We start from the raw sequence: 25,259 nt of genomic DNA, 5'->3' as shown, positions 1-25,259 counted from the left end.
AGCTTGTTGGAACAGAGGCCACTGAGGCTCAGGATGGAGGAGCAGCCATGGGAGGGCAGGGAGTGGTGTCTGATCCCTTAGGGCCTCACGGTCATCGTAGAGACCCTGGCTTTTGCCCTAAGAAGTCACGGAGGGATTTGAGCCCAGAGACACCAGGTAACAGCAGTTCAGCACCACCACTCTGGGTTCCGAGGGAACCAGGGTAGGGGCAGACGACAAGTTTGGACGTGACTGCAACAATCCAGGTGAGGGCTTAGGGTTGGGGATGGTTCTTGGAAGAAATATGAAGGGGTCCGATTTAATTTCCCTGATGGTTGAATGTTCTAGGGCACTAGACCCTAGAACCAGGAAGGACCTCTCAAAGCCCTAGTGGGGGACCCGGGCGTAGGCTTGGTTTTTAGACTCTTAGGAGTCTTCCCCCCGCACCCCCCACTTGCTTCCCTTCATGGTGCAGGGTGTATTTGTCCTGCTCCCCTCCTGGAAGAAGCTCCTTGACAACAGGAACTGTCGCTGGCACAAGCCCAGCCTGCGTGCAGTAGACTACGCAAATGGCCCAGCAGCCCCGTTAAGAGGCAATGTGGATGTCAGAGAAGAGTGGCTTTTCTTTCCAAAACACAAATCCTCCCACCAACGTCATGTATTCCTTCGTATGTACAACCACACAGAAACAGCAGCCATTTCCAGCAAGTTGGTTTAATTCCAGGTGTTACACAGAGTATCTCCAAGAACACGCTTTGACAGGATTCTGAGCTGGGCTTCCTCTGACCACACAGCTAATGTTGAAATGGCAGAATGAGAAGTGAAGAGATGAGCCGATGCATAATTATCGTTATCATTTTTTTTTTTTTTTTTTTTTTTACAAAAGTTTATTCTTAAATGTACCACAGTCTCCAAGACAACACTTCATCCCAGCTCCAGGTGGCAGGAGATGTGGTGATAGGGAGTCCTGACGTGCGAACAGGAATGGAATCGAGGATCACCATTGCCCCAGGCACAAGGAGCAGTTCACTTTTTGCCAGATTTCTTAATTCCACCTGTGGCTGCAGAAGGGAAGGTGTCAGAGGAAAGACAGTGCTGGCAGAAGCCCAGCACGGCTCGGCTCCCCTCTCCCACGGGCGTCCTCTCTGACCAGCACGTCGGGCTTTACCGATGTGATCTTCCCGAGGGAGGGTGGGGGTGTAGACTGAGGCCTAGCAGAGCACCGGAACGGCTGTGCACTGGCTGCAGCCACACTGTGTCCTGTGCTCCATCGCTGATTGGCTCAACACCCACTTTACAGATACGAAGTCTGAGTGTCAGGTGTTGTTCGTTACAAACCAGCATGTGATGAAGCCAGGATTCCAACCGGGCAGTCTGACTTCCAAACCCATCTTCTTAACTGTCACATCATCCCACACCTTCTATATCAGTGTTTCCCAACCTTCTCTCATGATGAGAATCACCTGGTGGAGTTGTTAAAACACAGATTCCTGAATCCCAACTAAGAAGTGCTAAACTAGAATTTTTGAGAACATATAGGTAAAATTGCATTCCTAACTTAGTGCTCTGTATATAAAATCTGTCTTAGAGCACTAGTTAAGTATACAATTTTACCTATATGTTCCCAAAAATTCTAGTTTAGCACTTCTTAGTTGGGATTCAGGAATCTGTGTTTTAACAACTCCACCAGGTGATTCTCATCATGAGAGAAGGTTGGGAAACACTGTTCTATATGATGACCCTGGAGTCTGGTTCACTCAGCATCGTGTTTTTCCCTATTTACAAATGACTGTTTGTGGCCAACAGTATGTAATTTAAGAAATAGTTGTAGAATTGGGTATGCCCAGTGTAGGAATGGAGATCCTATTGTGACAGAATAAAGTTTTAAAAAATTACAGGATGTGCTCGGCCCAGTGGTGAGCATCAATCTATGAACCAGAAGGTCAGGGTTCCATTCCCAGTCGGGGCACATACCCAGGCTGTGGGCTGGCTCCCCAAGGTGTGTGTGTGTGTGTGTGTGTGTGTGTGCAGGAGGCAGCCAAGCAATGATTCTCACCGCTGATGTTTGTCTTTCCCTCTCCCTTCCTCTCTAAAATCAATAATACGTATATGTTTTTTTAAAAGGATACCTCATCACACCATCCAAAAAGGAATCTGCTGTGTGGCTAAACAACAATAAAACCCACTGGGAGGGAAATCCTGGGGAGCCTGGACGACACTCCACCATCCCAGCCTCCACTGCCCCCCGCCCCCGGCTCAGTGATCCCAATTTGATGAATGTAACCAGCACTGCAGCAGCACAGACCACACCGGGGCTGCTGGGCTTGATCTGAGGAGAGGCAGAATGGTGAGGGTCCGGTTTAAAAAGCACGCGGAGCAACAGCCGCCAGGCAGCCTGTGCTGCCTCTGTCCAGGCACATCCCACAGTCAAAGGACCCAGGACGCCAACGCATCTGCCGCCCGTCAGCAACATGGGCAGCGCGTCCCGGCGCTGGGGGCCGCGCAGCTGGGGCCTGTCTGGAAACCCCACTGCAGGGCCCTCTGCGTTTCCCTTCCTGCCCGAGAGGCCGGTCTGGCTCCCGCCCCTTCCAGCCTGGCAGCGGCGGACACGGAGGCCCGAGGCCTCGCCACTCACCGAGGGGCGGACCGGGACCTGCTCGGCCCGCATTCGGGCTGATGCTCGGGCAGGCGTGCGGCTCCGGCCCGGCCCTCACTTACCCAGGGGGCCCTTCCCCGCGGCCTTCGCTTTCAGCTCCTCGAGTTTCTTCTGCTCCTCCTTCTGCCGCTGCTTGAACGCCTTGTCCTCCTGGGGAAGCAGAGCGGGCGCCGTCCGGGCGGGCTCCCTCCCCCTCCCGGCGGGTCCCCACCGCCGCCCCCGCGCCCGCGCCGCCCCGCACCGCCCTCACCTCGTCCATCTCCTTGGCCTGCTTCTTGGGCTGCTTCAGCGGCTTCTTCTTGCCACCTGCGGGCGACATGCGCACGCTCACCCGGGCCCCGTGCCGCCGGGCCCCGGCCCGCCCGCCCGCCCCGCCAAACCCGCATACTCACCTTCGCGGCCGGACATGGTGCCTGCCGCCCCGGCCGTAGACCCCGCCACCGGAAGCCCCGCCACCGGAAGTCAAGCTCCCGGCCCCGCGCCTGCGCCGCCGCCGCGCCCGCTGATTGGCTGCCACACAGGAAGTTGTGTGCTGGATGCCGGAAGCGGCCTTCTGGAGGCGGGAGCAGCCGCTCCGCGGGCTTTGGCAGCTCAGGTGCTAGGCGGGCCAGGTACGGGGGGTGGTGCTGGGGGTCCCGGGCCAGGGGAGGTCCGGGGCCGGGAGGGCGCTTCACCGGAAGGCGCCAGCCCCGGGCCGTGCGCGGGACGGGGAGAGCCCTGCAGGCCGAGGGGAGGGCTTGTGCACAGACCTCCTCGGCGCGTGTGTGCGGACGCAGGAAGGCACCGCGAGGCTGACGCTGCCGGGAGGCGGTGGGGTGGGGCTAGATCGCCGGCCCCAGAGCCTTGGAGCCCCCCCCCCCCCCGAAGGCATCTGGTCTTTGTCATACAGCCCCGATCGCGACGTGCTGCCCCTTCTGCTGATGTCCGTAGCGTTTGTGTTGAATTGGTGCCACGCGCAGGAGGTGGTCTGGGCTTGAGGACGCAGCCGGGGAGGAAGCGGAGCCTGCTCTGGCAGAGCTGACGCCGGGGTGGGTCAGACAGACGGCTCAGGACTCTGAGCCGAGCAAGGAAGAGAAATACTTGTCGTAGGTCATGTGACATGTCCCTGGAGAAAAACGAAGCAGAGGCAGTGGGTGAGGAGTGCTGGGGTGGGGGGTGGCAATGACGGTTGAGCAGGTCGTGGGAAAGGGCAGGGAGCTGCAGTACAGACAGTGAAGCCGGTGTGAAGGCCCTGCAGGGGGGATAGGCTGGTGTGTTCCAGCCACACCGTGAAGTCCACGCGTGGCAGTTACGTGAGCCGGAGGAGGCGTGTGCGAACCTTATCGTGGCAAACGTTTAGCAGTCTGCAGGTGTATCACAGCATCGCATTGTACCCCTGACACTTACACAGGCGTACACGACAGTAATGTCCCACAAAGCCGTGGGGACGGTCCTTGTGGTGGGAGCAGGGTGCGGAGACTGGGAGACAGAGAAGAAGGCGGGCAGGAGGTGGGCCAGGCAGGCCCGGGGCAGGGATGGCGTTTGCCGTGAGAGAAGTGGGGACTGCTGCGGGTTTGAGCAGAAGAGACGTGTTTTGAAGGGACCACAGCTCTGTCCACAGGGGACTGGGGGGGGAGGGCGGGAGCAGAAGCAGGGAGACCTGTCCAGAGGCCCGGGAAAGCCAGGCGAGGGGCGCTGGCCAGTGGGACCAGGGCGGGGGCAAGAGGAAGAGGGATTCGGGGTCACGAAAGGAAGCGGCGTTGGTTGATGGAGGTGAGTCGGGAGGAGGAGAGATTGTTGGCCCAGGTCGGACGTGGGGTTTCCAGAGCAGGCTGTGGGAAAGGCAGGGTTGGAGGAAGAGGGACTGGACGTCATGGCGTGGCCCCTCGTGATGTGAAGGCCCGGCGTCACCGCGCTCCGTTCTGGGGGGCTGAGGCCACACACAAAGGCCACGTGTGTGTCTGGCGGGAAAGTAAAGCGGGCGAGGTGGACGGAAGGGAGGCCCCAGGAAGGCCTTGCCGAGAGGAGACATGGCGTCAGGGGGAGCGGCTGGACGGGCGGAGCAGCGAGGCCGGGTGGAGGGCACAGGGGCCGTGTTAGCTGGTGGGCAGGCGGAGTGGAGTGAGGGATGGAGAGAAGGAAGAGGCGAGGGCTTGCTGGCCACCAAGGACTGGTGTTGATGCCAGGTGAGTTGGGCTCTGAGGGAGGGGACCTGGCGTAGGAGGAGCTGCCAGGTGTCACCTGAGGCTGTAGCTGCCATCTCTGCCAGGAGGGCGTCCTGGGTCCGGGACTCATCTCTGCCAAGAGGGCGTCCTGGGTCCGGGACTGGGCTGCTTCCCGCTGGTCTGGGAGGAGCCGGGGAGAAGGCGAGGAAGCCGGAGGAAGGGGAGGGAGTGTGATCTCAGAAAGAGGCTGTTGGTAGCTGCAGGTGTGGGGGGGGGATCTGAGGAGCTCTGCTGGACTGGCTGGTGGACACGTTGGGGGCCTCCGGAGGGAACGTGGAGGAGGGGGCTCGGGAGGGAAGGGGGTTGGGGGGGAGTGACAGCCGGGACGCCTTTCTGCCGAGCGTGCTGAGGAGGGGAGTGTGCTGGGCTGCAGACTTGGCTCTGAGGAGGCCCACCCGCAGGGCTGCTGGGGGTCACGGTGTGCGGGGCTCCGCATGGGGCCTGGGGGCCTGCCAGACCCTGGGGCGAGGATGGCATGTGCTCCGGGGCCTCGGGGCTGGGACTCAGGGGCAGGGGCAGCAGCAACGTGGAACCACTGTCCGCGGATGGTTCTTCCTGCTGCGCTCTCCGCTCCGGCCACGCTGCCAGGGGCTGTGTCCCCGACCCCCGGCGTGGCGTCCAGGGGGCCTGGCGCTTCTCCACGCTCGGCGGCGGGGGCTGCGGGCTCTGCCCCTCCTCTGCTCCGTCCCCCAGGGCAGGAAGCCCCTCTCCATTCCCACCTGCACGCCTCCGTGGGTCTCCCTGTCCCAGCGCCTCTGCCTGTGGCCACCAGGTGTCGCTCTGGCGCCGGAGCCGGGACGTGGGGGTAGGGGAGGGTTTGGCCAGAGGAGGGTGCTGCTGGCCCAGGCTTGCCCTCTTGGGAAGGGGGTTCCTCTGCCACAGCGGCTCTGGGGCTTTGGGGCTCGGCCAGGCCTGGCAGGCAGGGGAGACGCCCCGGGCCGTTCCTTCAGGGGAAGAGGTAGGCTGGGCCCCAAACATCCGGGTGAGGCTGAACGGGAGGGGCCCCGGGAACCTGAGCTGGGGCCGTGGCTGTGTCCGTGGCTGGGCCGGAGGCAAGTGAAACGGGAGCCTGTGACCTGGAGCCGTGGGCGTGGAGGCGGGCGGGCAGGCTGGGGGAGCCGAGGACACCCTGTCCGTCCTCTGCGGGGACAGGCCTGGTCCTCCTCCGGGGAGTCCGGGAGGGGTCTGTCCCCGAAACCCCCTGGGGTCCTCGGTTCCTTAGGGAGTTGGTGGGCCTTTCCCGGCGGGAACAAACTCAGGTGTGACCATTCTCCTAGACGTCAGAAACCTGGGCCCAGAATTGGGATCTGAGTCCTGGCAGAGACCTGGCTGAGGGTGCCGAGGGGGCTGGTGCGGAGGGGGGGGGAGGCGTGGTTTCCTGCGCGGACTCCCCTGGCGGGCCCCGGCCCAGCGGGGTGGCATGCGGTGTGGACCTTGTCATGGCAGCCGGTCGGTCCAGAGCTGACCGAGGCCCGGGCCCTGACCTGACGTGGCCCGCCTTTCTCCGCTGGGAGCTGACCGTCTGTGTCCCCCGCAGGCCTCCCGACGACGGGGTGCAGCGCCCTGCCCGCCATGCAGTGCGCCGCGGGCGTGCCCCCCGCGCTGGTGCGGAGGGGCCTCCTGGTGACCAGGACGCTGTGCAGCCCGGGCCCCCGGCAGCCCCGCCGGGACAGGCCGGAGGAGGAGGCCCCGCAGCTGCCCCAGCGCCTGGCGGAGCAGGGCCGCGCCCTGGGCCGCCGCCTGCAGCAGCGCGCCGCCGCCACGGCCTCCGCCTGGTGGGAGCGGTACGAGGAGTTTGTGGGGCTCAGCGAGGTCCGAGAGGCCCAGGGAAACGTGGCGGAGGTGAGGGGGCAGGGGGCGGGGCGGGGGGGGGGGTGGAGTAGAAGTTCCTTATCACAAGTTCTCACAGCTACTGTCTTTTTAAAGTTCGATACTTTGTGAAACACTGTGTAGCAGGAAGCGAGGAGAACTCCGCCGCCCGCCATGAGCTGAGAGCAGGCTTCTCCCCGGGTCTGTGCGCACTCTCAGCCGCTTCCCGGGCGCTCGGGCCTGTGTTCCCACGGGAGGGTGAGCCCGCTGGTCCTGGGGGCCGGGGCTGCCCTCGGAGGATGCCTGGCTGACCAGGTGCTGTTTCTGAGGCTCAGTCTTCCCTCCAGCCCCCTCCCCCGCAGCCCTTTCTCAGCCAGGCAGCTTCCTGTCCTCCCCGCAGGCCGAGAAGGTGTTCATGGTGGCTCGAGGGCTCGTCCGCGAGGCTCACGAGCAGCTGGAGGTGCAGCAGGCCAAGCTGAAGGCAGTGAGGGACCGCCTGGACCGCATCTCCAAGGAGGACAGCCAGTACCTGGAGCTGGCCACGCTGGAGCACCGGATGCTGCAGGCAGGCCCCCGGGAGGCCTCCCTCACCTGGGCAGGGCCCGGGCAGCCCCGGGAGGGCCGATGGGAACCCGGCCGGTCCGAGGGTCAGGCCTGGGAGGGACAGGGCCCAGGCTTGCTCAGCCCATCGCCCACGTCCTCCTGGAACGCTGGGCGGACTGCCGGGCGTGTGTCTGGCCCCAGATGGCCGAGGAGGGGGCACCAGAGCGTGGCAGACACGCCCCTCTGGCGGCACATCCCTGTCTGGCAAACACCAAGACGGCTGGGGGGGGGCGTAGGGGGGGTAGTGCAGCTGCTTTGGCCACCCCGACTCCCCTGCTCCGCCCACACCAGGCGCACGCTGCCCGCACTCGCTGGCATGTCACCTGTGCCAGGCCCGAGGCCGGCCTCGGGGTGAGGGCGGAATGCGCCGACAGCCATGGCGGCTGTGTAACCAGCTTCGCCCCGCAGGAGGAGAAGAGGCTGCGCACGGCCTACCTGCGGGCGGAAGACGCGGAGCGGGAGAAGTTCTCCCTCTTCTCGGCGGCCGTGCGGGAGAGCCACGAGAAGGAGCGGGCGCGGGCCGAGCGCACCAAGAACTGGTCCGTCATCGGCTCGGTGCTGGGTGCCCTGATCGGCGTGGCCGGTTCCACCTACGTGAACCGCGTGCGGCTGCAGGAGCTGAAGGCCCTGCTGCTGGAGGCGCAGAAGGGGCCCGCCAGCCTCCAGGAGGCCATCCGGGAGCAGGCGTCCAGCTACTCCCTCCAGCACCGCGACCTGCACGGCCTCATCGCGGACCTGCGGGGCCTGGTCCGGGCCGAGCCGGCGCCCGGCTCCGGGCCCCCCACCCGAGGCGGCGAGGCAGACGTGCTCTCGGCCGCCCTGAGAGAGCAGCTCGGCCTCTCCCGGCAGGTCGGCTCCTGCCTGGAGGGCCTGCGGGAGCAGCTGGACGGCCTGGAGAAGACTCTGGGCCAGGTGGCCGGGGTGGTGCAGCTGGCGAAGGCAGACCCGGCTCTGCCCGGCGCGGCGCTGGAGCCGGGGGGCCTGGTCTTGGTGCTGCCGGACCTGGAGCAGCGGCTGGAGGCCCGGGTCAACAGGAACACCATCTACAGCACGCTGGCCACCTGCCTGACCATCGTGGCCACCATGCCGATGCTCTACATGCTGTTCAGGGCCAGCTAGCCGCCCCGCGCCGAGGGCCTCGCTGGCTGGTGTGGACGCGGCAGAGGGTCCTGGTGGCGAAGTGCCTCGTGGGGGACACGCACCTCGGCCCGAGTGTGGGCACGTCTGTGTGGAGCGTGCGTGGCAGACACACTGCCCTCCGTCGGCAGTGCTCCTCTGTATTAACTATGAAAACTTTGTGCTAACGTCTCATTAAAACGTCTGAGTTTATGTTATTTAAAGTAATTTATATCAACTGTTTTACTTGTTGGAGATGGAGATTCAGTACTCGAGGGTTTGCAAAGAACTTACATGCCTACCAGGGGCCCGGTGCACGGCATTCGTGCACTGGGGGGAGGGCCCGCAGTCCGGCCTGCGCCCTCTCGCAGTCCGGGACCCCTCACTCCTTACTGCCGCCCCCTCCCCTGTGGGAGCGCACTGACCACCGGGGGGCAGACGCTCGATGCAGGAGCTGCCCCCTGGTGGTCAGTGCGTATCATAGCGACTGGTTGTTCCACCATTTGATCAATTTGCTTGTCTTTTATTTTATGGGATGTGCATTGCCCACGGACACCGGCAGTAGGGTGGTGAAGACCTGGGGGGGTGAGAAGGGGGGCTAAAGGGGGGGATGGGAGATATCTGTAACACTATCAACAATTTAAAAAGTTAAAGCTATTGATATATTTAAAAATAAAATACAACAACAAAGACTCGAGGGCTGGTCTGGAATTGCGGACTCTCCCCCTCAGCTCCTCTCGTCTCACGGTCTCCTGGGTCTGGACGTTTTGTTTTGGGTTCCTGCCTGCCCTCTGCTCGCCCAGCCGCCGGGTCAGGAAGCCTGGGCGTTCCAGAGGGAGCCCCGCCTGCTGCCTGGCGATGGTGACCGCGGTTACCGCCCCCCTGGTCACTCTCCGCCCCGGTGGGGGAACCCACTGGTTCGAATGCTGGACTGACACTCAGGGGGCAGGGCAGGGCTGGGGGGTAAATACTCTGCAGACAATGAGGGGACTGGGGCCGCCTGGGTCCCGGGTGCAGTGCTTTGGGTGCCACTGGGCTGAGTGTCCCCCTGCACAGCCCAGGGGTGGCCGTACAGGCCTGAGCGGAGGTCAGCCTGCCGGCCGGAGGTGGAGGGAGGCAGTGGCGGGAGAGCCTCCCAGAGGTGGGCGGTGCCTGGCAGGCATGAGGCTGACTACCCTGAGGACCTCTGACCTGCTCTTTTTCCAGGGGAAGGGCGACCTTTGACCTCCCAGGCCAGCTGGTGTGGGTGTCTTGTGTGTCCTGAGTAAGCACGGGCAGTGGGGAGGGCTCGCACGCACCCTGAGGGGGTGCCCCTGGAGCCAGTTTTCCGGGAGGAGCCCTCCCTCCTTCGAGCTGTGCTCAGTCCAAATGACGCCCTCTGTCCCCGGTGCTATGGACCGCCTGGTCATTCCGTCACTGCACCCCTGGCAAGGCTTTCTTCGCTTTTGCTGTTTTTATTTTTACTGATTTCAGAAAGGAGAGCGAGAGAGAGGTACAGTGATGAGAGAGAATCATTGGTCAGCTGCCTCCTGCACACCCATGTGCCCTTGACCAGAATCGAACCCGGGACCCTTCGATCCGCAGGCCAGCGCTCTATCCACTGAGCGGCACCGGCCAGGTCCCCAGGATGGAACAGATGACACGACCTCTGCCCGTGGAATGTGCAAAGTCCTGACGGGCAGCGGGGGGCCGTGTCTGTGGACAGATGAGGGCTGCTGCGGGGGCTGCAAGTCCCAGGTCCCTTTGGGTGCGGGAGGTCCTGCAGGGATGCACTGGAACAAACCGGTTAGGGGGAGAGGGTGCAGATGCTGCGGGCTGTGGGGAGGAGAGCTGTGGTCTGGCTTGGGGACGGCTGTGGGGCGGGTGGGGCATACGGGGAAAGCAGGAGGCAGAGGAGCTGGGGTGCAGATTGGCGGGCACCTGGGGTCCTGGGGGTGAGGGGACGGGGACGGGGTGGGGGAGGGGGGTGACCGGAGATGCTGGGAAGGGGATTTGGGAGGCGGAGTTGGGTAGACTAGAGTGAAGGCGGACTCTTCCTTTCTGTCCCCACCAGAGCACATTGCCCATTGATCTTAGAGAGTGGAAGAGGGAAAGACAGAAGCACATCGATGGGCTGCCGCTGGCATGCACCCCGACCAGGGCCTGGGGCCAGGGAAGAGCCTGCAACCCAGGTACCTGCCCTTGACAGGAATCGGACCCGGGACCCTTTGGTCCGCAGGAGGACACTATCCACTGAGCCAAACTGGCCAGGCATGACGGCAGACTCAATGGAAACTGGCAGGTGGGAAGAGGGTGCTGGTGGTGGTAGCCCTTTGGATAGTAGCGTGTGGACGGCCTGAGCCTTCCGGTTCTCTCTCTCTCTCTCTCTCTCTCTCTCACACACACACACACACACACACACACACACACACACAGGTTCACACACACGGCCCCTGGGTTTCAGGGTGACTCTGGGTGACCAGTGAGCCCCCTGCCCCCAGGCGCCAGGACTGGCCTACCGAGGGGGGCCGTGGGCGGCGGGGGCACACGCACACGGCCGGCAGGGGGCACACGCGGGCCCGGCGGAGCGGGAGCCTCTGCCCGCGGCCCGCCCCTCGGGAAGGCCAGGTATTCGCTGCCGGGGAGTTGGGACTTGCCCAGGGCTTCCCGGAGGGGCAGGTCCGGGCCGCGGAGGAGGAGGGAGCGCCTTCCCCGCGACTCCGCAGCCGCCGGCCTCCGAGGGGCACAGCCCCCGCGACCCCTCCGCCCCCGGCGTGCACGTGAGTGTGTGTGAAGGTGAGTGTGAGTGTGTGAGGGTGAGGGTGAGGGAGAGGTTGAGGGTGAGGGAGAGGGTGACGGTGAGGGTGACGGTGAGGGGGGTGCGGGGAGGGGCCCCGGTGCCCGGTGGGGCCGGAAGCGGTGCCTGTGGGTCCGGAGCCCGGGCTCCGGGTAAACAAACTTGGGAGCCGCCCGAGCGCGGGCTGGAGGGAGGGGGCGGGCAGCGAGCAGGTGAGGGCGCGGGTCCCGGCTCCTCCATCCGGCCCCCCTCCGCCCCGGCCCCCCTCCGCCCCGGCCCCCCTCCGCCCCGGCCCCCCCTCCGCCCCGGCCCCCCCTCCGCCCCGGCCCCCCCTCCGCCCCGGCCCCCCCTCCGCCCCGGCCCCCCCTCCGCCCCGGCCCCCCCTCCGCCCCGGTCCCCCTCCGCCCCGGTCCCCCTCCGCCCCGGTCCCCCCTCCGCCCCGGTCCCCCCTCCGCCCCGGCCCCCTCCGCCCCGGTCCCCCCTCCGCCCCGGTCCCCCCTCCGCCCCGGTCCCCCCTCCGCCCCGGTCCCCCCTCTGCCCCTCCCGGGCGCAGGTGAGGCCGGCGGAGCGGGGGACCCACCGCCCCCGCCGCCACGATCCCGCCCCCGGCACGTCGGGGCCGCGGGTCCGGGCAGCTCGGGGCGCGGGGCTTCGGGCGGCGGCGGGGCCGGGGGGCGGGCGGCGGGGCCGGCGGGCGGCGGCGGGGCCGGGGGGCGGGCGGCGGGGCCGGCGGGCGGGCGCGCGGCTTTGTCTCTTTGTTCCGCGGCGGCGGCGCCGGGCGGCGGGGGAGCTTCCCGCCCTCGGTCTCCGGGTAACGGCGCCGGCCCAGCCCGGCCGCGGGGCGCAGATCGGAGCCGGAGCGGAGCGGAGCCCCCGCGCTGGTCCCGCCGGTCCGGCCCCCGGCGGTGAGTGCGGCCGGGCTGGGTCCCGGGGCGGCGGGAGGGGCGGCCGGGGCGGCGGCCTCGGGCCGGGAAGTTGGACGCTGCTCCGCGGAGGGAAACTCGCGGCTCCGCCCGGAACGCGATTGGGAGACGGAGGAGGTGGAGCCGCCCGCCGCCCCCTCCCCGCCCGGGGGTCCTGCCCGCCGCCGCCCGCTCCCCGCCCCGGGGCGCCCTGCAGCCCCGCAGGTGCCGGTGGCGGCGGGTCCTCCCGGGTCCCCGGGCCGCTCCGTCACTGAGTGACCCGCGGGCGGAGGCCGGAGGCGGAGGGGAGAGCGGCTCCGGGTCCGAGAGGAGGGCGGTGGGGCAGAGGCTGTGCGCCCTCGCGGGTGAGGGGGCGCCCAGGCCCGGGGCCTGCCCTGCGCCGGCGGGAACGGGGCCTCGGGCTGCGCCGGCGGAGGGGGCGGGGACCTCTGGCCCCGGGCGCGCAGGGGCAAGAGCGAGGTCGAGGCCGGGCCGGTGGGGCCAGAGGTCGGGCCGCGGGCGGGATGCCTCGGCTGTGCAGGTCGGGGCAGGAGGCTGGCCTCCCAGGCCCTCCTGCCCCCCGCGCCGGCTGCTCCTGAAGATCGGCCTGCCCGGCCAGTGCGGCTCAGTGGGTAGCGCTGGAGGCCTGCGAAGTGAAAGGTCCCGGCTCCCTTCCCGTCAGGGGCAGGCACCTCCGTGGCCGGCTCCTCCCGCCCAAGGCCCTGTCTCTCCCTTTCTCTTCCACTCTCCAAAAATCAATGGGAAAATACCCTCGGGCGAGGATTAAAAAGACAGAAAAACAAAACCCTGGGGCTCGCACCTGCCTCTGACACCGGAGCTCAGAACGCTCCCAGGAGCCCCTGCTGTCCCCGTCCGGGTGCGGGGCCTCCTGCTGTCCCCGTCCGGGTGCGGGGCCCCCTGCTGTCCCCGTCCAGGGTGGGGGAGCCGCAGGGAGGACGGGGCCTTGGCTGAGCCACTGATGCCAGGCAGGTGCCACGTCCTGTGTCACGGCCAGAGCAGAGCGGCCCAGCCCCCCGGTGGGCTGGGGACGGGTCCCCAGGAACGCAGGCTGGGGGTGGGGTAACGAGGGGAGGGGCGTGGGCACTCCAGGCGGAGGAGCGGCCGTGGGAAGGCCGGGAGGAGGGCAGCCTGCGGGTCAGGCGGGCATGGGATGGGGAGGCTGGGCTGGAGGTTCCACCTCCTCACAGGCCCAGGTGCCCCAGAGGCGGGGTTGGGGTTCAGGAGCGGGATGGGGGATGCGGCTCGGAGGCCCTGCGGAGGGGGGCTGAGCGGGCCGGCTGCGCTGTGGCCGTGGCAGAGGGGCCGTGCCCAGCGGGGAGGAGGAGGAATCGCCTGTTCCCGCCCCGGCTCCGCGGTCACCGGTGCAGGCCGCCCGGTGCAGGCCGGGGCCAGCGATGGCGCAGCCGCCTTTCCCAGAGGGTCAGCCTCAGCCTCAGCCTCAGCCTGCCCTCCCGTGGCCTGGGGCCGTCCGACCCGCCCTCCTCCCCCCTCCCCTCCCCCTGGGCCACCCCACTGCGCTCTGGCATTCGGGAGTGCCTCGGTGGCTGCTCCCGGCTGGAGAGCCTTGGCACAGACTGAGCAAATGTTTGTCCGTGACTCAGGGGGGCGCTGGTCTCACCGGACCCTCTGCCCCGGGCACGGCCCCGGGCGGGAGGGGCGGGCAGAGCGGCCCTGCCATCAGGCACATCCTGTCCTGCGGCAGGCGCTCCCCGCGCCCTGGAGACCAGTGGGGGCTCCGGGCTCCGGCTCCGGGCTGGGCTCACGCTCGCCCCGCGCCCCCTCCCGCCCCCTCGGGCGAACAGAGGAGCCTTGTTCCGCGCCCATAGAGCAGCCCTGTTCTCTCACTCAAAATGGAAACCCCCAGCTATTTCGGGAGCCGTGCCCGGCCGGGCTGTGGCCTCGGCCCCATGGGCCGCTGGACCCTCCTCCGCCGGAGCCTCTGCCCAGCCCCCCTCGCTCGCTCCAGGCGGCCTCGGTGACACCCAGGGCCTTGCCGGGAGGAGCTGGCCTGGGCAGAGCCCGGCAGCTGGGTGGCAGGAGGGGCTGGGCAGCGCGGCCCGGGCACAGGAAGTGGGCGAGTGTCTCACGGCCTGCGGTGCGCGGCCTGTCCTGGCCGGGGGCCACCGGCCGGGACGATGGTGTTGCCATGGTTTCCTGGTCCTCGCAGGCCGTGGCTGGGGCCTCTGAGGAGGGGTCTGTGCGGAGAGCAGACACCCAAGGTTTGGGAGCTCCGGGGATGGGGCACAGTGGGGTCTTATTCTAGGCCGTGGTCGGCAAACTCATTCGTCCACAGAGCCCAATACCAACAGCACAACGACTGGAATTTCTTTGGAGAGCCACATTTTTTAAGCTTAAACTTCTTCTAACGCCACTTCTTCAACATAGACTCACCCAGGCTGTGGTATTTTGTGGGACAGCCACACTCAAGGGGCCAAAGAGCCGCAAGTGGCTCTCCAGCCGCGGTTTGCTGACCACAGTTCTAGGACATCCATCCGCCCGCCCCCTCCCTTCTCCACACCCGGTCCTGGCCCGGCTTTGACCTGCCGGGAGGAAATGGCAGGAGCTGGCCTGGCCCGCGGCCCTGGGCCCAGTGCCTGGCCTGTGGGGTGTCTGGATGTGAGCACGCCTTCGGTATGTGCCTGTGACATGTGCCTGTGTGAGGGGCGACCTGTGTGTTTGCGTGTGTCGGGAGCTTGTCTCCGGGTGGATGTGCCTCGGTGCAGGTGGCTCCGTGAGGGTGGTGTGTCTGCCTGTGTGTCTGTGTGTCCAGATGGTGTCTGCAGGCATCTGTGTGTGTGAGCACGCATGTGCTTGTTGGTGTGTGTGAGCATGTGTCTGCCTGTGATGGTGGCGGTGCGGCCGGGGCAGCCCGGTGCCCGGACGGGTGGCGTGTGCACGGAGCGGGAGGGAGCCTGCCAGGAAGGGAGCGGGGCGGGGGGCCGGGCGGTCCCACGGGGCCTGCCAGCCGCGGGCTCCCTCCTCTCGCCCTTTCCCAGGCCCCAGGGCTCCGGTCCGCCGCCCCCTCCCTGTGTGGGCGCTGAGGAGGCGTCCCCTGTGGAATGCGGTGGTGGCCGCGGGCCAGGCCGGGCCCAGCTCCACCGGCAGGCCGGGCCGCGAAGGGTGCCTGGTGCTGCCTCCACACGCCTGGCTCACCCGCTGCCTTCCCCCGGCAGGTCATGCTGTTGTCTGCTGCCCCAGCCGGCCCCGCCAGGTGAGCCTGACTGCCCCCCCCATATCCTGACCCCCCCCATGTCCTGACCACCCCCCCCCCCGTGTCCTGCCGCCCCCCAGGCGTCCTGACCCCCCCCCGTGTCCTGACCTCCCCCCAGGCGTCCTGACCCCCCCCATGTCCTGACCGCCCCCAGGCGTCCTAACCTCCCCCAGGCATCCTGACCCCCCCCCCCCCCGTCCTAACCACCCCCGAGGCATCCTGACTGCCCCCCAGGCATCCTGACCGCCCCCAGGCATCCTGACCTCCCCCAGGCATCCTGACCCCTCCCCTGTCCTAACCACCCCCGAGGCATCCTGACTGCCCCCCAGGCATCCTGACCTCCCCCGGCGTCCGGGAGAGGCGGGACTCCCACCTCTATGGGGTTCTGCAGGACGGGGCTCCGCCGTTCAGGCCTCCTCCCCGCGGCCCTGACCCCCTCCCTCTCCAGCCCTTTGGTTCTGTGCTCACTGCCTCCTGGACTCCGCCTGAAAGCCCTGCCCCCGCTCCCCTCCCCCCCACTCCTGCTCCCCTTCCCCCAGCTCCTGTTCCCGCTCCCCCTCCCTCTCCTGCTCCCACCCCCTCCCCCTGCTCCTACCCCTCCTCCCGCCCTGCCCTAACATGCCAGTGGCCGAGGGGCCGCTCTCTCCCTCCTGCTGCCCAGGAACTGCCGGCTGGGCAGAGGGCCCGCCCTCCTTGGGCTCTGGTTCCTCCTTCCCATCCCTGCTCCCTCCTGCCCCTTCTGGCTGTGTCCCCGGATGGTGGCGACCAGGGCAGGCGGTGAGGGGGTGGGGCAAGGTCTCCCTCCGAGAGGGCAGTGCTTGCGGGAACCGGGCAGTTGGGAGGTCCCAGGAAGGACATGCCCAGGCCTGTGTGTGGCCTGGGCTCCGCCTGGACCACGTGCCTCTGCTCGCCCTGCCCCTCCCCGGTGGCCACTGAGCCCGCCCCGCCTCCCCCCCAGGTGACCATGCCCGCCCTCGGCCCGGCCCTCCTCCAGGCGCTCTGGGCCGGGTGGGCCCTGGCCCTGCAGCCCCCGGCCCCGGAGGCCTTCGCGCCCAACGGCACGCAGCTGCAGCACCTGGCCCGGGACCCCGCCTCCGGCACCGTCTACCTGGGCGCCACCAACTTCCTGTTCCAGCTGAGCCCGGCGCTGCAGCTGGAGGCCACGGTGCCCACCGGCCCCGTGCTGGACAGCAGGGACTGCCTGCCGCCCGTGGTGCCCGAGGAGTGCCCGCAGGCCCGGCCCACCGACAACCCCAACCAGCTGCTGCTGGTGGGCCCCGGGGCGCTGGTGGTGTGCGGGAGCGTGCACCAGGGCGTGTGCGAGCAGCGGGGCCTGGGGCAGCTCGGGCGGCTGCTGCTGCGGCCGGAGCGGCCCGGCGACACCCAGTACGTGGCCGCCAACGACCCCGAGGTCAGCACGGTGGGGCTGGTGGCCCGGGGCCCCGCCGGCCAGCCCCTCCTGTTCGTGGGCCGGGGGTACACCAGCCGGGGCGTGGGGGGCAGCATCCCGCCCATCACCACCCGCGCCCTGCGGCCGCCGGACCCCCAGGCCGCCTTCTCCTACGAGGAGACGGCCAAGCTGGCCGTGGGCCGCCTGTCCGAGTACAGCCACCACTTCGTGGGCGCCTTCGGGCGCGGGCCCAGCGCCTACTTCCTGTTCCTGCGGCGGGACCTGCGGGCCCAGGCCCGCGCCTTCCGGGCCTACGTGTCCCGCGTGTGCCTGCAGGACCTGCACTACTACTCCTACGTGGAGCTGCCGCTGGCCTGCGGAGCCGGCCGCCACGGGCTGCTGCGGGCCGCCGCCCTGGCCGCGGCCCCCCGGGGGGCCGGGGGCCAGGTGCTCTTCGCCGCCTTCTCCTCGGCCGCGCCCCCCGCCGCCGGCCGGCCCCCCGTGGCCGCGGCCGGGGCGGCGGGCGGCTCTGCCCTCTGCGCCTTCGCCCTGGACGACGTGGACCTGCTGGCCAACCGCACGCGGGACGCCTGCTACACCCGGGAGGGCCGCGCGGAGGACGGGGCCGAGGTGGCCTACATCGAGTACGACGTCAACTCGGACTGCGCGCAGCTGCCCGTGGTGAGCCCGTGGCGGCCACGGCCACGCAGCCCGAGGGGGAGCTGGGGGTGTTGCTTCCTTTGTATCTGGGTGGGTGGTGGGGGACCTCATGGCGTCAGGGGGACGGGGGAGGGGAGGGGTTGGGCTGGGCACCGAAGGGACTGCGTTTGGGTAAGTGATGGAGAGGGTGTTTGGGCTCTGGGGGATGCGGGACCGCCGCCCAGAATGGGGTGGGGACTGGGTCCTGTTGGGATAGTTTTTTGAGCAAGAGGGCAGGTGAGGGCGAGGCTTTCCGGCTCTAGCTCAGGATTCAGAAAGGGAAGAGGTGCCCAGAGCGGACTGGGGACCGTGCTGGCTGCGAGGGCCTTTGGAAACGTGGTCCAGGAAGAGGCTAAGCTCACACACCTGGAAGCAGCGGCTCCCAGGCCAGGGGTGGGCGAAGGTGGGGCCCAGACGGGTGGGCGTCCACCGAGGAGGAAGGTGCTGCTGGAGACCGGCCAGGCAGCGGGGGGTACACTGGGCAGGCGGGCTGAGGGCGATGTCAGCGAGGCTGGTGCAGAGCCTGGGGCAGGGACTGGGGTGTCCCTGGGGCTCAGCCGAGAGGACAGAGTTGAACAGAGGGGAAGGCAGGGGGCGGGGCCGGGGAAGGCAGTGGGCGGGGACAGGGAAGGCAGGGGGCGGGGCCGGGGCAGGCAGTGGGCGGGGACAGGGAAGGCAGTGGGTGGGGCCGGGAAAGGCAGTGGGCGGGGCCGGGGAAGCAGGGGGCGGGGCGGGCGGGGCCGGGATCCGGAGGGCTCACGGGCTCCCTGCCCCGCAGGACACGCTGGATGCTTATCCCTGTGGCTCGGACCACACGCCCAGCCCCATGGCCAGCCGCGTCCCCCTGGAAGCCCGGCCGGTGCTGGAGTGGCCGGGGGTCCAGCTCACGGCGGTGGCGGTGACCGTGGAGGACGGCCACACCATCGCGTTCCTGGGGGACAGTCAGGGGCAGCTGCACAGGGTGAGTTCACCCGGAGGGCCGGGCTGCCCGTGACCCCTGAGGCTGGGACAGGGCATCGGGACACGACCCCAGCCCCAGGCTCCCCTTCCGAGGGCTGGGCCGTGTCTGACTGTGACCCCCACCCCTCCGGCCCCCGGGCTGGTGGGGAGCCCTGCGCTGCCTGCCAGTCGCTTCCTGCGGGCAGCGGGAGGCCCGGCCTGTGGCACGGCCTGTGGTTTCCAATCTCAGGTGCTCCTGGGCCCGGGCGGTGACGGGCACCCGTACTCCACCCAGAGCATCCAGCCGGGCTCCCCGGTGAGCAGGGACCTCACCTTCGACGGGGCCTCCGAGCACCTGTATGTCATGACCCAGAGCACCGTGAGTGCCGGCGGGCGCTGGGGCCGGGCCGGAGGGGGGGGGCTGCTGGGATCGCCGGCCTCAACCCTCTGTGCTGTCCCAGCTCCTCAGGGTCCCGGTGGCCGCCTGTGCTCAGCACCCGGACTGTGCCTCTTGCCTCGCTCACAGGGACCCGTACTGCGGGTGGTGCGTGCTCCTGGGCAGGTGGGTGCTGCACGGGCCCCTGACCTCTCCCCAGCCCCAGCCCTAACTGCGCTGTCCAGGCCCTGGCTGGTATGGTTCAGTAGATAGAGCATTGGCCTGTGGACTGAAGGGTCCTGGGTTCGATTCCGGCCAAGGGCATGTGCCCAGGTTGCGGGCTCCATCCCCTCGAGAGGGTGTGCAGGAGGCAGCCTATCCATGATTCTCTCTCATCGTTGATGTTTCTCTCTCCCTCTCCCTCCCCCTCTGAAACCAATACAAACGTATTTAAAATAATAATAATAATAATAACAGCCCTCTCTAGGATTTCTGGTCCTTGGCTCTTGCCTCTCCATCCCCGCCCCCTGCCTGCCTCAACCCCTGACTCCGTCCTCCGCCCCGGGATCAGGGCCTGGCAGGCACCCCCAGCCCAGTGTCCCGGCCCAGCGGAGGGCACTGCCCCCTGTCCTCAGGCCGAAGGTGTCCCTACCCCGTGAGCGCCCCCGCCTGGCGGTCCCGGTGGACACTGGTCGCTCCCGCCAGGTGCAGCCGCCGGGCCGAGTGCTCGCGGGGCCAGGGCCCAGCCCCGTGGCTGTGGAGCTTCGGGCCGGAGCCGGGCTGCCTGCAGGTGGCAGCCGTGAGCCCCGCCAGCATCAGCCGGGAGGAGAGGAGGGAGGTGAGTGAGCGGGGTGTGTGTGTGTGTGTGTCGGGGAAGGGCTCTGGTGGTGGGTCCGCACCGTGGCTGTTGGTGTCAGACGTGCTGAGTGCCCGTGGCCGGCGCAGGCCACTTCTCGGGCCTTGCTTCCGCTGGCGGTTACTGGCCAGGCCCGAGGCTGCCCGTGAGAGCTGGGCTGGTCCCACTGGAGTCTGCCGGGCGGGTACAGGCCCGGGTCTGCTGCCCATGGCCCCGACCGCGAGCCCTGGCCTCTCTCGGCAGGTTTTCCTGTCGGTGCCTGACCTGCCCCCGCTGTGGCCGGGGGAGTCCTACTCCTGCCACTTTGGGGAGTTCCAGAGCCCGGCCCTGCCCACCCCGTCGGGGGTGAGGTGCCCCTCCCCAGACCCGAGCGGGGCCCCAGCGCTGCCGAGAGGAGCCGGTGGGTGAGAGAGGGGGCCGGCCCCCCAGCCCGCCTGCCTGCTGCCTGCTCCCGGGGTGTGGGTGGGCCCTGAGTCCCCCCGACGAGTCCCCAACCCCCGAAGTGCCCATTTTATCCCCAGTGGACTCTGTGCCCCGACCCGGGTGCCTTCCCACTCTGTGATCTCGGGGCCTGGAAACCCCGCCCCCTCAGCGGGCCCTCCCCCATTGCAGACCACGTGTCCGTGAGCCTGGAGCTCAGGTTGGGCGCGGTCCTGATTGCCAAGGCTGCCCTCTCCTTCTACGACTGCGTTGCCATCACCGAGCTGCACCCGTCTGCGCCGTGAGTGCCTCCCTGACCCCCAGGCCCGCCGCCCGCGCCCACGCCCACGCCCTGTGCCCACGGCTGTGTCTGTGCAGGTGCCAGGCCTGCGTGCGCAGCCGCTGGGGGTGTAACTGGTGCGTCTGGCAGCACCTGTGTACGCACAGGGCCGCGTGCGACTCCGGGCCCGTGGTGGCCAGCCAGCAGGTGAGCGTGACTCGGGCGGGGCCCTGCGGGGTCGGGTGCCCGGGTAAGCGCTGCTCCACGGCCTGGCCTGCCCGCCCGCCCCGTGAGGCCGCGGGGCCCACCTGAGCGGCCGCTGCCGCCGGAGGGGCATCGGCGGCTGAGAGGCAGCGAGGCCTGGCCCTCGGCACAGACCCCGGAGCCGCCCTCCAATGGAGAGTTAACGGGCTGTTTGTTTTCTCTTCCCCTTGGTCTCCTCTCCTCCTCACACATCCTCTCCTGCCTGCTGCCTGCTGCCTGCTGCCGGCCCTCCTGCCTTCCTCTGCCTCCCCCAGAGCCCCCCGCTCTCCCCGGCCCCTCCCGCAAAGGATGCCCCCACCCTCTCCCCGTCCCGGTCCCCTTCCCCCTCCCCCTCCCCATCCCCCACGACCGCCGTCACCCCTGCCCCTGACACCCAGCCCGTGGAGCCCTCCCCAGCCGCAGCCTCAGAGACCCCACCTGGGACCGGGCCCTCCGCGCTCAGCACCGGGGGGCCGTGGGCGGGCCCCAGCCCCACCCTGGCCTCGGCCACCACAGGGTCCCCTCTGCACGAGGGCCCCCTCCCCCCCAGCCCCCTGGACGGACCTGGAACCACCGTCCCCGCTGTCACTGACGCCGAGCCCACGGCCACCCCCACGGACCTGGCGGCCCCCCAGCCATCGCCCTCCGACGCGGCCCCCGCCAGCCCCGGCCCCGGTGCCCTCCCCCCCTCGGGGCCCCCGGACTGGCCGCCCAGCGCCGCCCCCGCCACCCCCCTCCCAGGGGCGGCCGGCGCCACCGAGCCCGGCCTGGACTGGCTCCCGAGAGAAGGCAGCCCGCGGCCCGAGGCGGACGAGTGGCCGGGGGGTGACCCGCCCGCCTTCTCCACTTCCAGCCTCCTCTCCGGCGACGGGGACTCGGCCGAGCTCGAGGGCCCGCCCGCCCCCCTCCTGCTGTCCGGCCTGGACTACCAGCTGGACGGCCCCGGGCCCTGGGAGCCGGTGAGGCCCCGGGAGGGGCCGGGGTGGGCGGGGAGGCCGCGGGGAGGGGCGGGGAGGCCCGGCCCCCGTGCGGGGAGCACCGGCGTGGCTCCATGCCTGCCTGGCTCCGTGCCCACAGGACGAGGGGAGCTGGGGGGCCGGTGCCTGCCCCTGCGTGGACAGCGTCCAGGGCTCCGAGCTGCTGCCGGTCCACGTGGAGCGACAGGTTCGGCTGCTGGGCAGGAACCTGCGCCTCCTGCAGGTGAGGGCCCAGGCCGGCGGCGGGGGGCCGGCTGCTGGCAGGCTCACAGCCGGGCTCAGGCCCGCTCCTGACGCTGCCCACGCCCCCAGGACGGCCCCGGCCACAGTGAGTGTGTGATGGAGCTCGAGGGCCGAGAGGTGGCGGTGCCGGCCCAGGTGCAGTGCGAGCTGCCTCCGGACACGCGGTGCCACGTCACCTGCCAGCAGCACCAGGTGCGCACCTCACCCAGCCAGCCCCGCTCGGACCCTGCCACCCCAGGGAGTACGGGACCCCCTCTCTGACCCCTGACCCTGTGCTCCATGGGGCCCCTGGATCTCAGCTGTCTCTGGCCCTGTGCCCCCAAGGGGTCTCGGTGGCTCTGACCTCTGACTCTGTGGTCCCATGGAGTCCCCTGCACCCCAACTCTGATCTCTGGCTTGGGGGTCTCACAGGGGTCATGTTGGTCCTTTCCCTGACGTGGGACCCAGGGCCACCCTGCGGACCTGGTGGCCTCCCGCCCATCGCCCTCACAGCGGAGGCACTGCCCCTGCCGCCCTGCTGCCCCCCAGCCCTGCTCCGACCCCTGCCCTCCTGTCCCCGCAGCTCAGCTACGAGGCTCTGCAGCCGGAGCTCCGGGTGGGGCTGTTTCTGCGCCGAGCCGGCCGCCTGCGCGTGGACAGCGCCAGCGGGCTGCACGGTGAGCGGAGCGGGGCGGGGCGGCGGGGGTGGTGGGCGGGAGACGGCGGGCGGCGGGGCTGCTGTGGGGAGGGGGAAGGGGGCCCCGGCTGTGGGGAGGGGGAAGGGGGCCCCGGCTCCCCATGCCCCTCACCCGCCTCTGCCCCCAGTGCTGCTGTACGACTGCTCGGTGGGACGCGGGGACTGCAGCCTCTGCCAGACGGCCGCGCCCCGGTTCGGCTGCGTGTGGTGCCAGGGGCCGCACCCGCGGTGCGTGGCTCGGGAGGCCTGCGGCGCGGCTGGGGCCGTGGCCACCCAGTGCCCCGCGCCCCGCATCCACTCGGTGCGTGGAAGCCGCCGCCCGGGAGGGAGGGGCCGCCCGGGGGGAGGGGCCGCCCGGGGGGGAGGGGCGCAGAGGGTCCCGGCCGCGGAGGGCGCTGGGCCGGAGGGCCCCGGGCGCGGAGGGTCCCGGCTGCTGGGGTCCCGGGCCGCTGGGGGTCCTGGCCGCGGGGGTCCCGGTCCGGAGGGCCCCGGGCAGGGTCACGGCTGCGGGGGGTCCGGGCCGCGGAGGGTCAGGTCTGCCGAGGGTCCCGGGCGCGGAGGGTCAGGTCTGCCGAGGGTCCCGGGCGCGGAGGGCGCTGGGCCGGTCCCCCGGGGGCGGTGTGAGCGGTCCCTGTCCCGGCAGGTGGAGCCGCTGAGCGGGCCGGTGGACGGGGGCACCCGCGTCACCATCAGGGGCTCCAACCTGGGCCAGCGCGTGCGGGACGTGCAGGACACGGTGCGCGTGGCCGGGCTGCCCTGCGCCGTGGACCCGCGGGAGTACGCCGTGTCCAGCAGGTGAGCGGGCGGCTTCGGGCTCAGGGCCGCCCCGCCCCTCCCCTCCCGGGGCGCCCCTGCCCCCCCTGCCCCCTGCCCGCTTGGTCCTGGTCGCCGGGCTCAGGGCTGGGGCTGCGGCCGGGCGCCGTGGTCACTCATCGCCAGGCCGGCCCAGCGCTGCCAGCTTGGGCGGGCGCACCGTGCCCATCCCGGCCCCCGCCTGACCCTGTGACCCCGGGAAGCTGGTGGATCCCCGGATTGCAGAGCCTCCAGGAGGCCCCCTGGGGTCCCCTCCAACCCGGAGGGTTCCCATCCACCCAGGGAGGACGGGGCAGGAGGCAGCCCTGGGCGTGGCCTGGCCCCGGCCCGCGCTGTGCCCTCAGCCCACCCAGTGCCCCCGGCCCGCCCTGTGCCCCCGGCCTGCCCTGTGCCCATGGCCCATCCTGTACCCTCGGCCCACCTAGTGCCCCCGGCCCACCCTGTGCCCCCGGCCCGCCCTGTGCCCATGGCCCGCCCTGTGCCCATGGCCCATCCTGTGCCCACAGCCTCGTGTGTGTGACGGAGGCCAGCGGGGAGGAAGTGACCGGCCCCGTGACCGTGGAAGTCCCCGGAAGAGGACGAGGGGTCTCGGAGCTCGACTTTGCCTACCAGGTGCCTGGCTGCTGAGGGGCCACCGCCTCTGCTGCCCACGCCCACCCATCCAGTGGACCCGCCCACCTCCCCTGCTTGCCCCTCCCACCCTCCGGTGGCCCCTCCCACCTCCCATGCTGGCTCCTCCCACCGCCTCTGCTGGCTCTTCCCATCCTGCCGGCCCCTCCCACCTCCACGCTGGTCCCGCCCACCCTCCAGTGGCCCCTCTCACCTCCCCGCTGGCCCCGCCCACCCCTCCAATGGCCCCTCCCACCTCCCCGCTGGCCCCGCCCACCCCTCCAGTGGCTCCTCCCAGCCCTCGGGTTTCTGGGCTCGGCCCGGGGCCTTTGTGTCTCCTTGGCTCCGGCCTCCCTGTCTGTGGTCTGACCGTCAGTCCGACTGTCCATCCTTCTGTCTGTCCGTCCGTCCCGCAGGACCCGAAGGTGCACTCCCTGTTCCCGGCCCGAGGCCCCAGAGCGGGGGGCACCCGCCTCACGCTGCGGGGCGCCCAGCTGCTGACCGGGCGGCCCGAGGACCTCCGCGTGGTGGTCGGAGAGCGGCCGTGTCCGCTGTGAGCGGCGGAGGGCGCTGGGGGGTCCGCTCCGGGGGAGGGCTCAGCAGGGCAGGGCGCCGAGGGTCCGTGGGCCCCCCCTTCCCGGGTCCCCCCTCCCCGCCCCCCTCCCTGGGCCCCCCTCCCGGGCCCCTCCCTCCCGGCCCCCCTTCCTGGGTCCCTTCCCGGAACCAGACCCCCCTTCCCGGGCCCGGCAGCCGGCCCACCGCCTCCCGCCTCCTCCCAGGCTCCCGGGGCCGCAGGCGGGGCAGCTGCGCTGTGAGACCGGCCCGCACCCCGCGCCCGCCGCGCTGCCCGTGGCCGTGTGGTTCGGGGCGGCGGAGCGGAGGCTGCCGCACGGCGGGTTCGAGTACACGGCCGACCCCAACGTCACCGCCGCCGGCCCGGCCAGGAGCTTCCTCAGGTGCCGCCGCCGCCGGGGCTGGAGGCGGGAGGGCCGGGGCGGCGCGGGGCCGGGGCCGGGGCCGGGGCCGGGGCCGGGGCCGGGGCCACCCGCTGGGACCACCCCCTGGGAGCACCCGCTGGGACCACCCGCTGGGAGCCCCGCTGGGACCACCCACTGGGAGCCCCGCTGGGACCACCCCCTGGGAGCACCCACTGGGACCACCCACTGGGACCACCCGCTGGGACCACCCCCTGGGAGCCCCGCTGGGGCGCTGTGGCAGGGGGGGGGGGCGGGGGGCGGGACCACCCGCTGGGACCACCCACTGGGAGCCCCGCTGGGACCACCCCCTGGGACCACCCACTGGGACCACCCACTGGGACCACCCACTGGGAGCCCCGCTGGGACCACCCCCTGGGAGCACCCCCTGGGACCACCCACTGGGAGCCCCGCTGGGAGCCGGGGCGGGACCCGCTGTGCGGGGAAATCGGCACAGACCACGGCGGCTCCTCTTGCAGCGGAGGAC

The 25,259-nt window shown here is 69.8% G+C and overlaps 3 protein-coding genes across 8 annotated transcripts; 2 read left to right on the top strand and 1 right to left on the bottom strand.

The window, feature by feature from the left end:
* Positions 1-677: 677 nt before the first annotated feature.
* On the bottom strand, positions 678-3,117 carry TMA7 (translation machinery associated 7 homolog). 2 transcript variants are annotated; one of them, XR_014793852.1, is made up of 4 exons: positions 3,028-3,117; positions 2,886-2,941; positions 1,704-2,785; positions 678-1,400 (listed from the first exon to the last, which is right to left on the bottom strand). XR_014793852.1 is itself a non-coding variant. In XM_084907432.1 (4 exons), exons 1-4 carry the CDS (start codon positions 3,041-3,043, stop codon positions 1,006-1,008), a joined length of 195 nt encoding a protein of 64 aa, XP_084763558.1. In that variant the 5' UTR covers positions 3,044-3,117; the 3' UTR covers positions 678-1,005. The 2 variants fall into 2 exon arrangements, 1 of the variants encoding a protein (XP_084763558.1); XM_084907432.1 differs by having other exon boundaries at positions 678-1,040; positions 2,698-2,785.
* CCDC51 (coiled-coil domain containing 51) lies at positions 3,042-9,020 on the top strand (the record flags this gene model as incomplete). 5 transcript variants are annotated; one of them, XM_084907427.1, is made up of 4 exons in its annotated part: positions 3,042-3,246; positions 6,377-6,681; positions 7,049-7,213; positions 7,660-9,020. In XM_084907427.1, 4 exons carry the CDS (start codon positions 3,042-3,044, stop codon positions 8,368-8,370), a joined length of 1,386 nt encoding a protein of 461 aa, XP_084763553.1. In that variant the 3' UTR covers positions 8,371-9,020. The 5 variants fall into 5 exon arrangements, with proteins under 5 accessions (XP_084763553.1, XP_084763556.1, XP_084763555.1 ...); XM_084907429.1 differs by lacking the exon at positions 3,042-3,246 and adding an exon at positions 3,257-3,768; XM_084907428.1 differs by lacking the exon at positions 3,042-3,246 and adding an exon at positions 4,779-4,800.
* Positions 9,021-11,336: 2,316 nt separating this feature from the next.
* PLXNB1 (plexin B1) lies at positions 11,337-24,778 on the top strand (the record flags this gene model as incomplete). Its single annotated transcript, XM_084907424.1, has 19 exons — positions 11,337-11,355; positions 15,240-15,277; positions 16,236-17,348; positions 18,145-18,327; positions 18,556-18,684; positions 18,767-18,867; positions 19,387-19,519; positions 19,781-19,941; positions 20,130-20,258; positions 20,336-20,444; positions 20,756-21,439; positions 21,558-21,680; positions 21,770-21,892; positions 22,263-22,356; positions 22,505-22,677; positions 23,020-23,171; positions 23,696-23,801; positions 24,215-24,351; positions 24,578-24,778. Coding segments are annotated over exons 3-19 (3,845 nt in total), but the record flags the coding sequence as incomplete, so codon positions are not given.
* Positions 24,779-25,259: the final 481 nt, after the last annotated feature.

Source organism: Pipistrellus hanaki (genome assembly GCF_964339955.1).
Source record: "Pipistrellus hanaki genome assembly, contig: scaffold_80, whole genome shotgun sequence".
NCBI classification, from domain to species: Eukaryota; Metazoa; Chordata; class Mammalia; order Chiroptera; family Vespertilionidae; genus Pipistrellus; species Pipistrellus hanaki.
Note: the sequence above shows the minus strand (reverse complement) of the source record. Positions and strands in the feature narration are given on the sequence as shown.

What these genes read in the sequence shown, in the direction of transcription:
- TMA7 (XM_084907432.1), bottom strand. An exon ending in AGGCCAAGGAGATGGACGAG is followed by an intron (nt 2,786 to 2,885) that starts GTGAGGGCGGTG and finishes CTGCTTCCCCAG; the next exon opens with GAGGACAAGGCGTTCAAGCA. An exon ending in CGCGGGGAAGGGCCCCCTGG is followed by an intron (nt 1,041 to 2,697) that starts GTAAGTGAGGGC and finishes TCCCTTCTGCAG; the next exon opens with CCACAGGTGGAATTAAGAAA.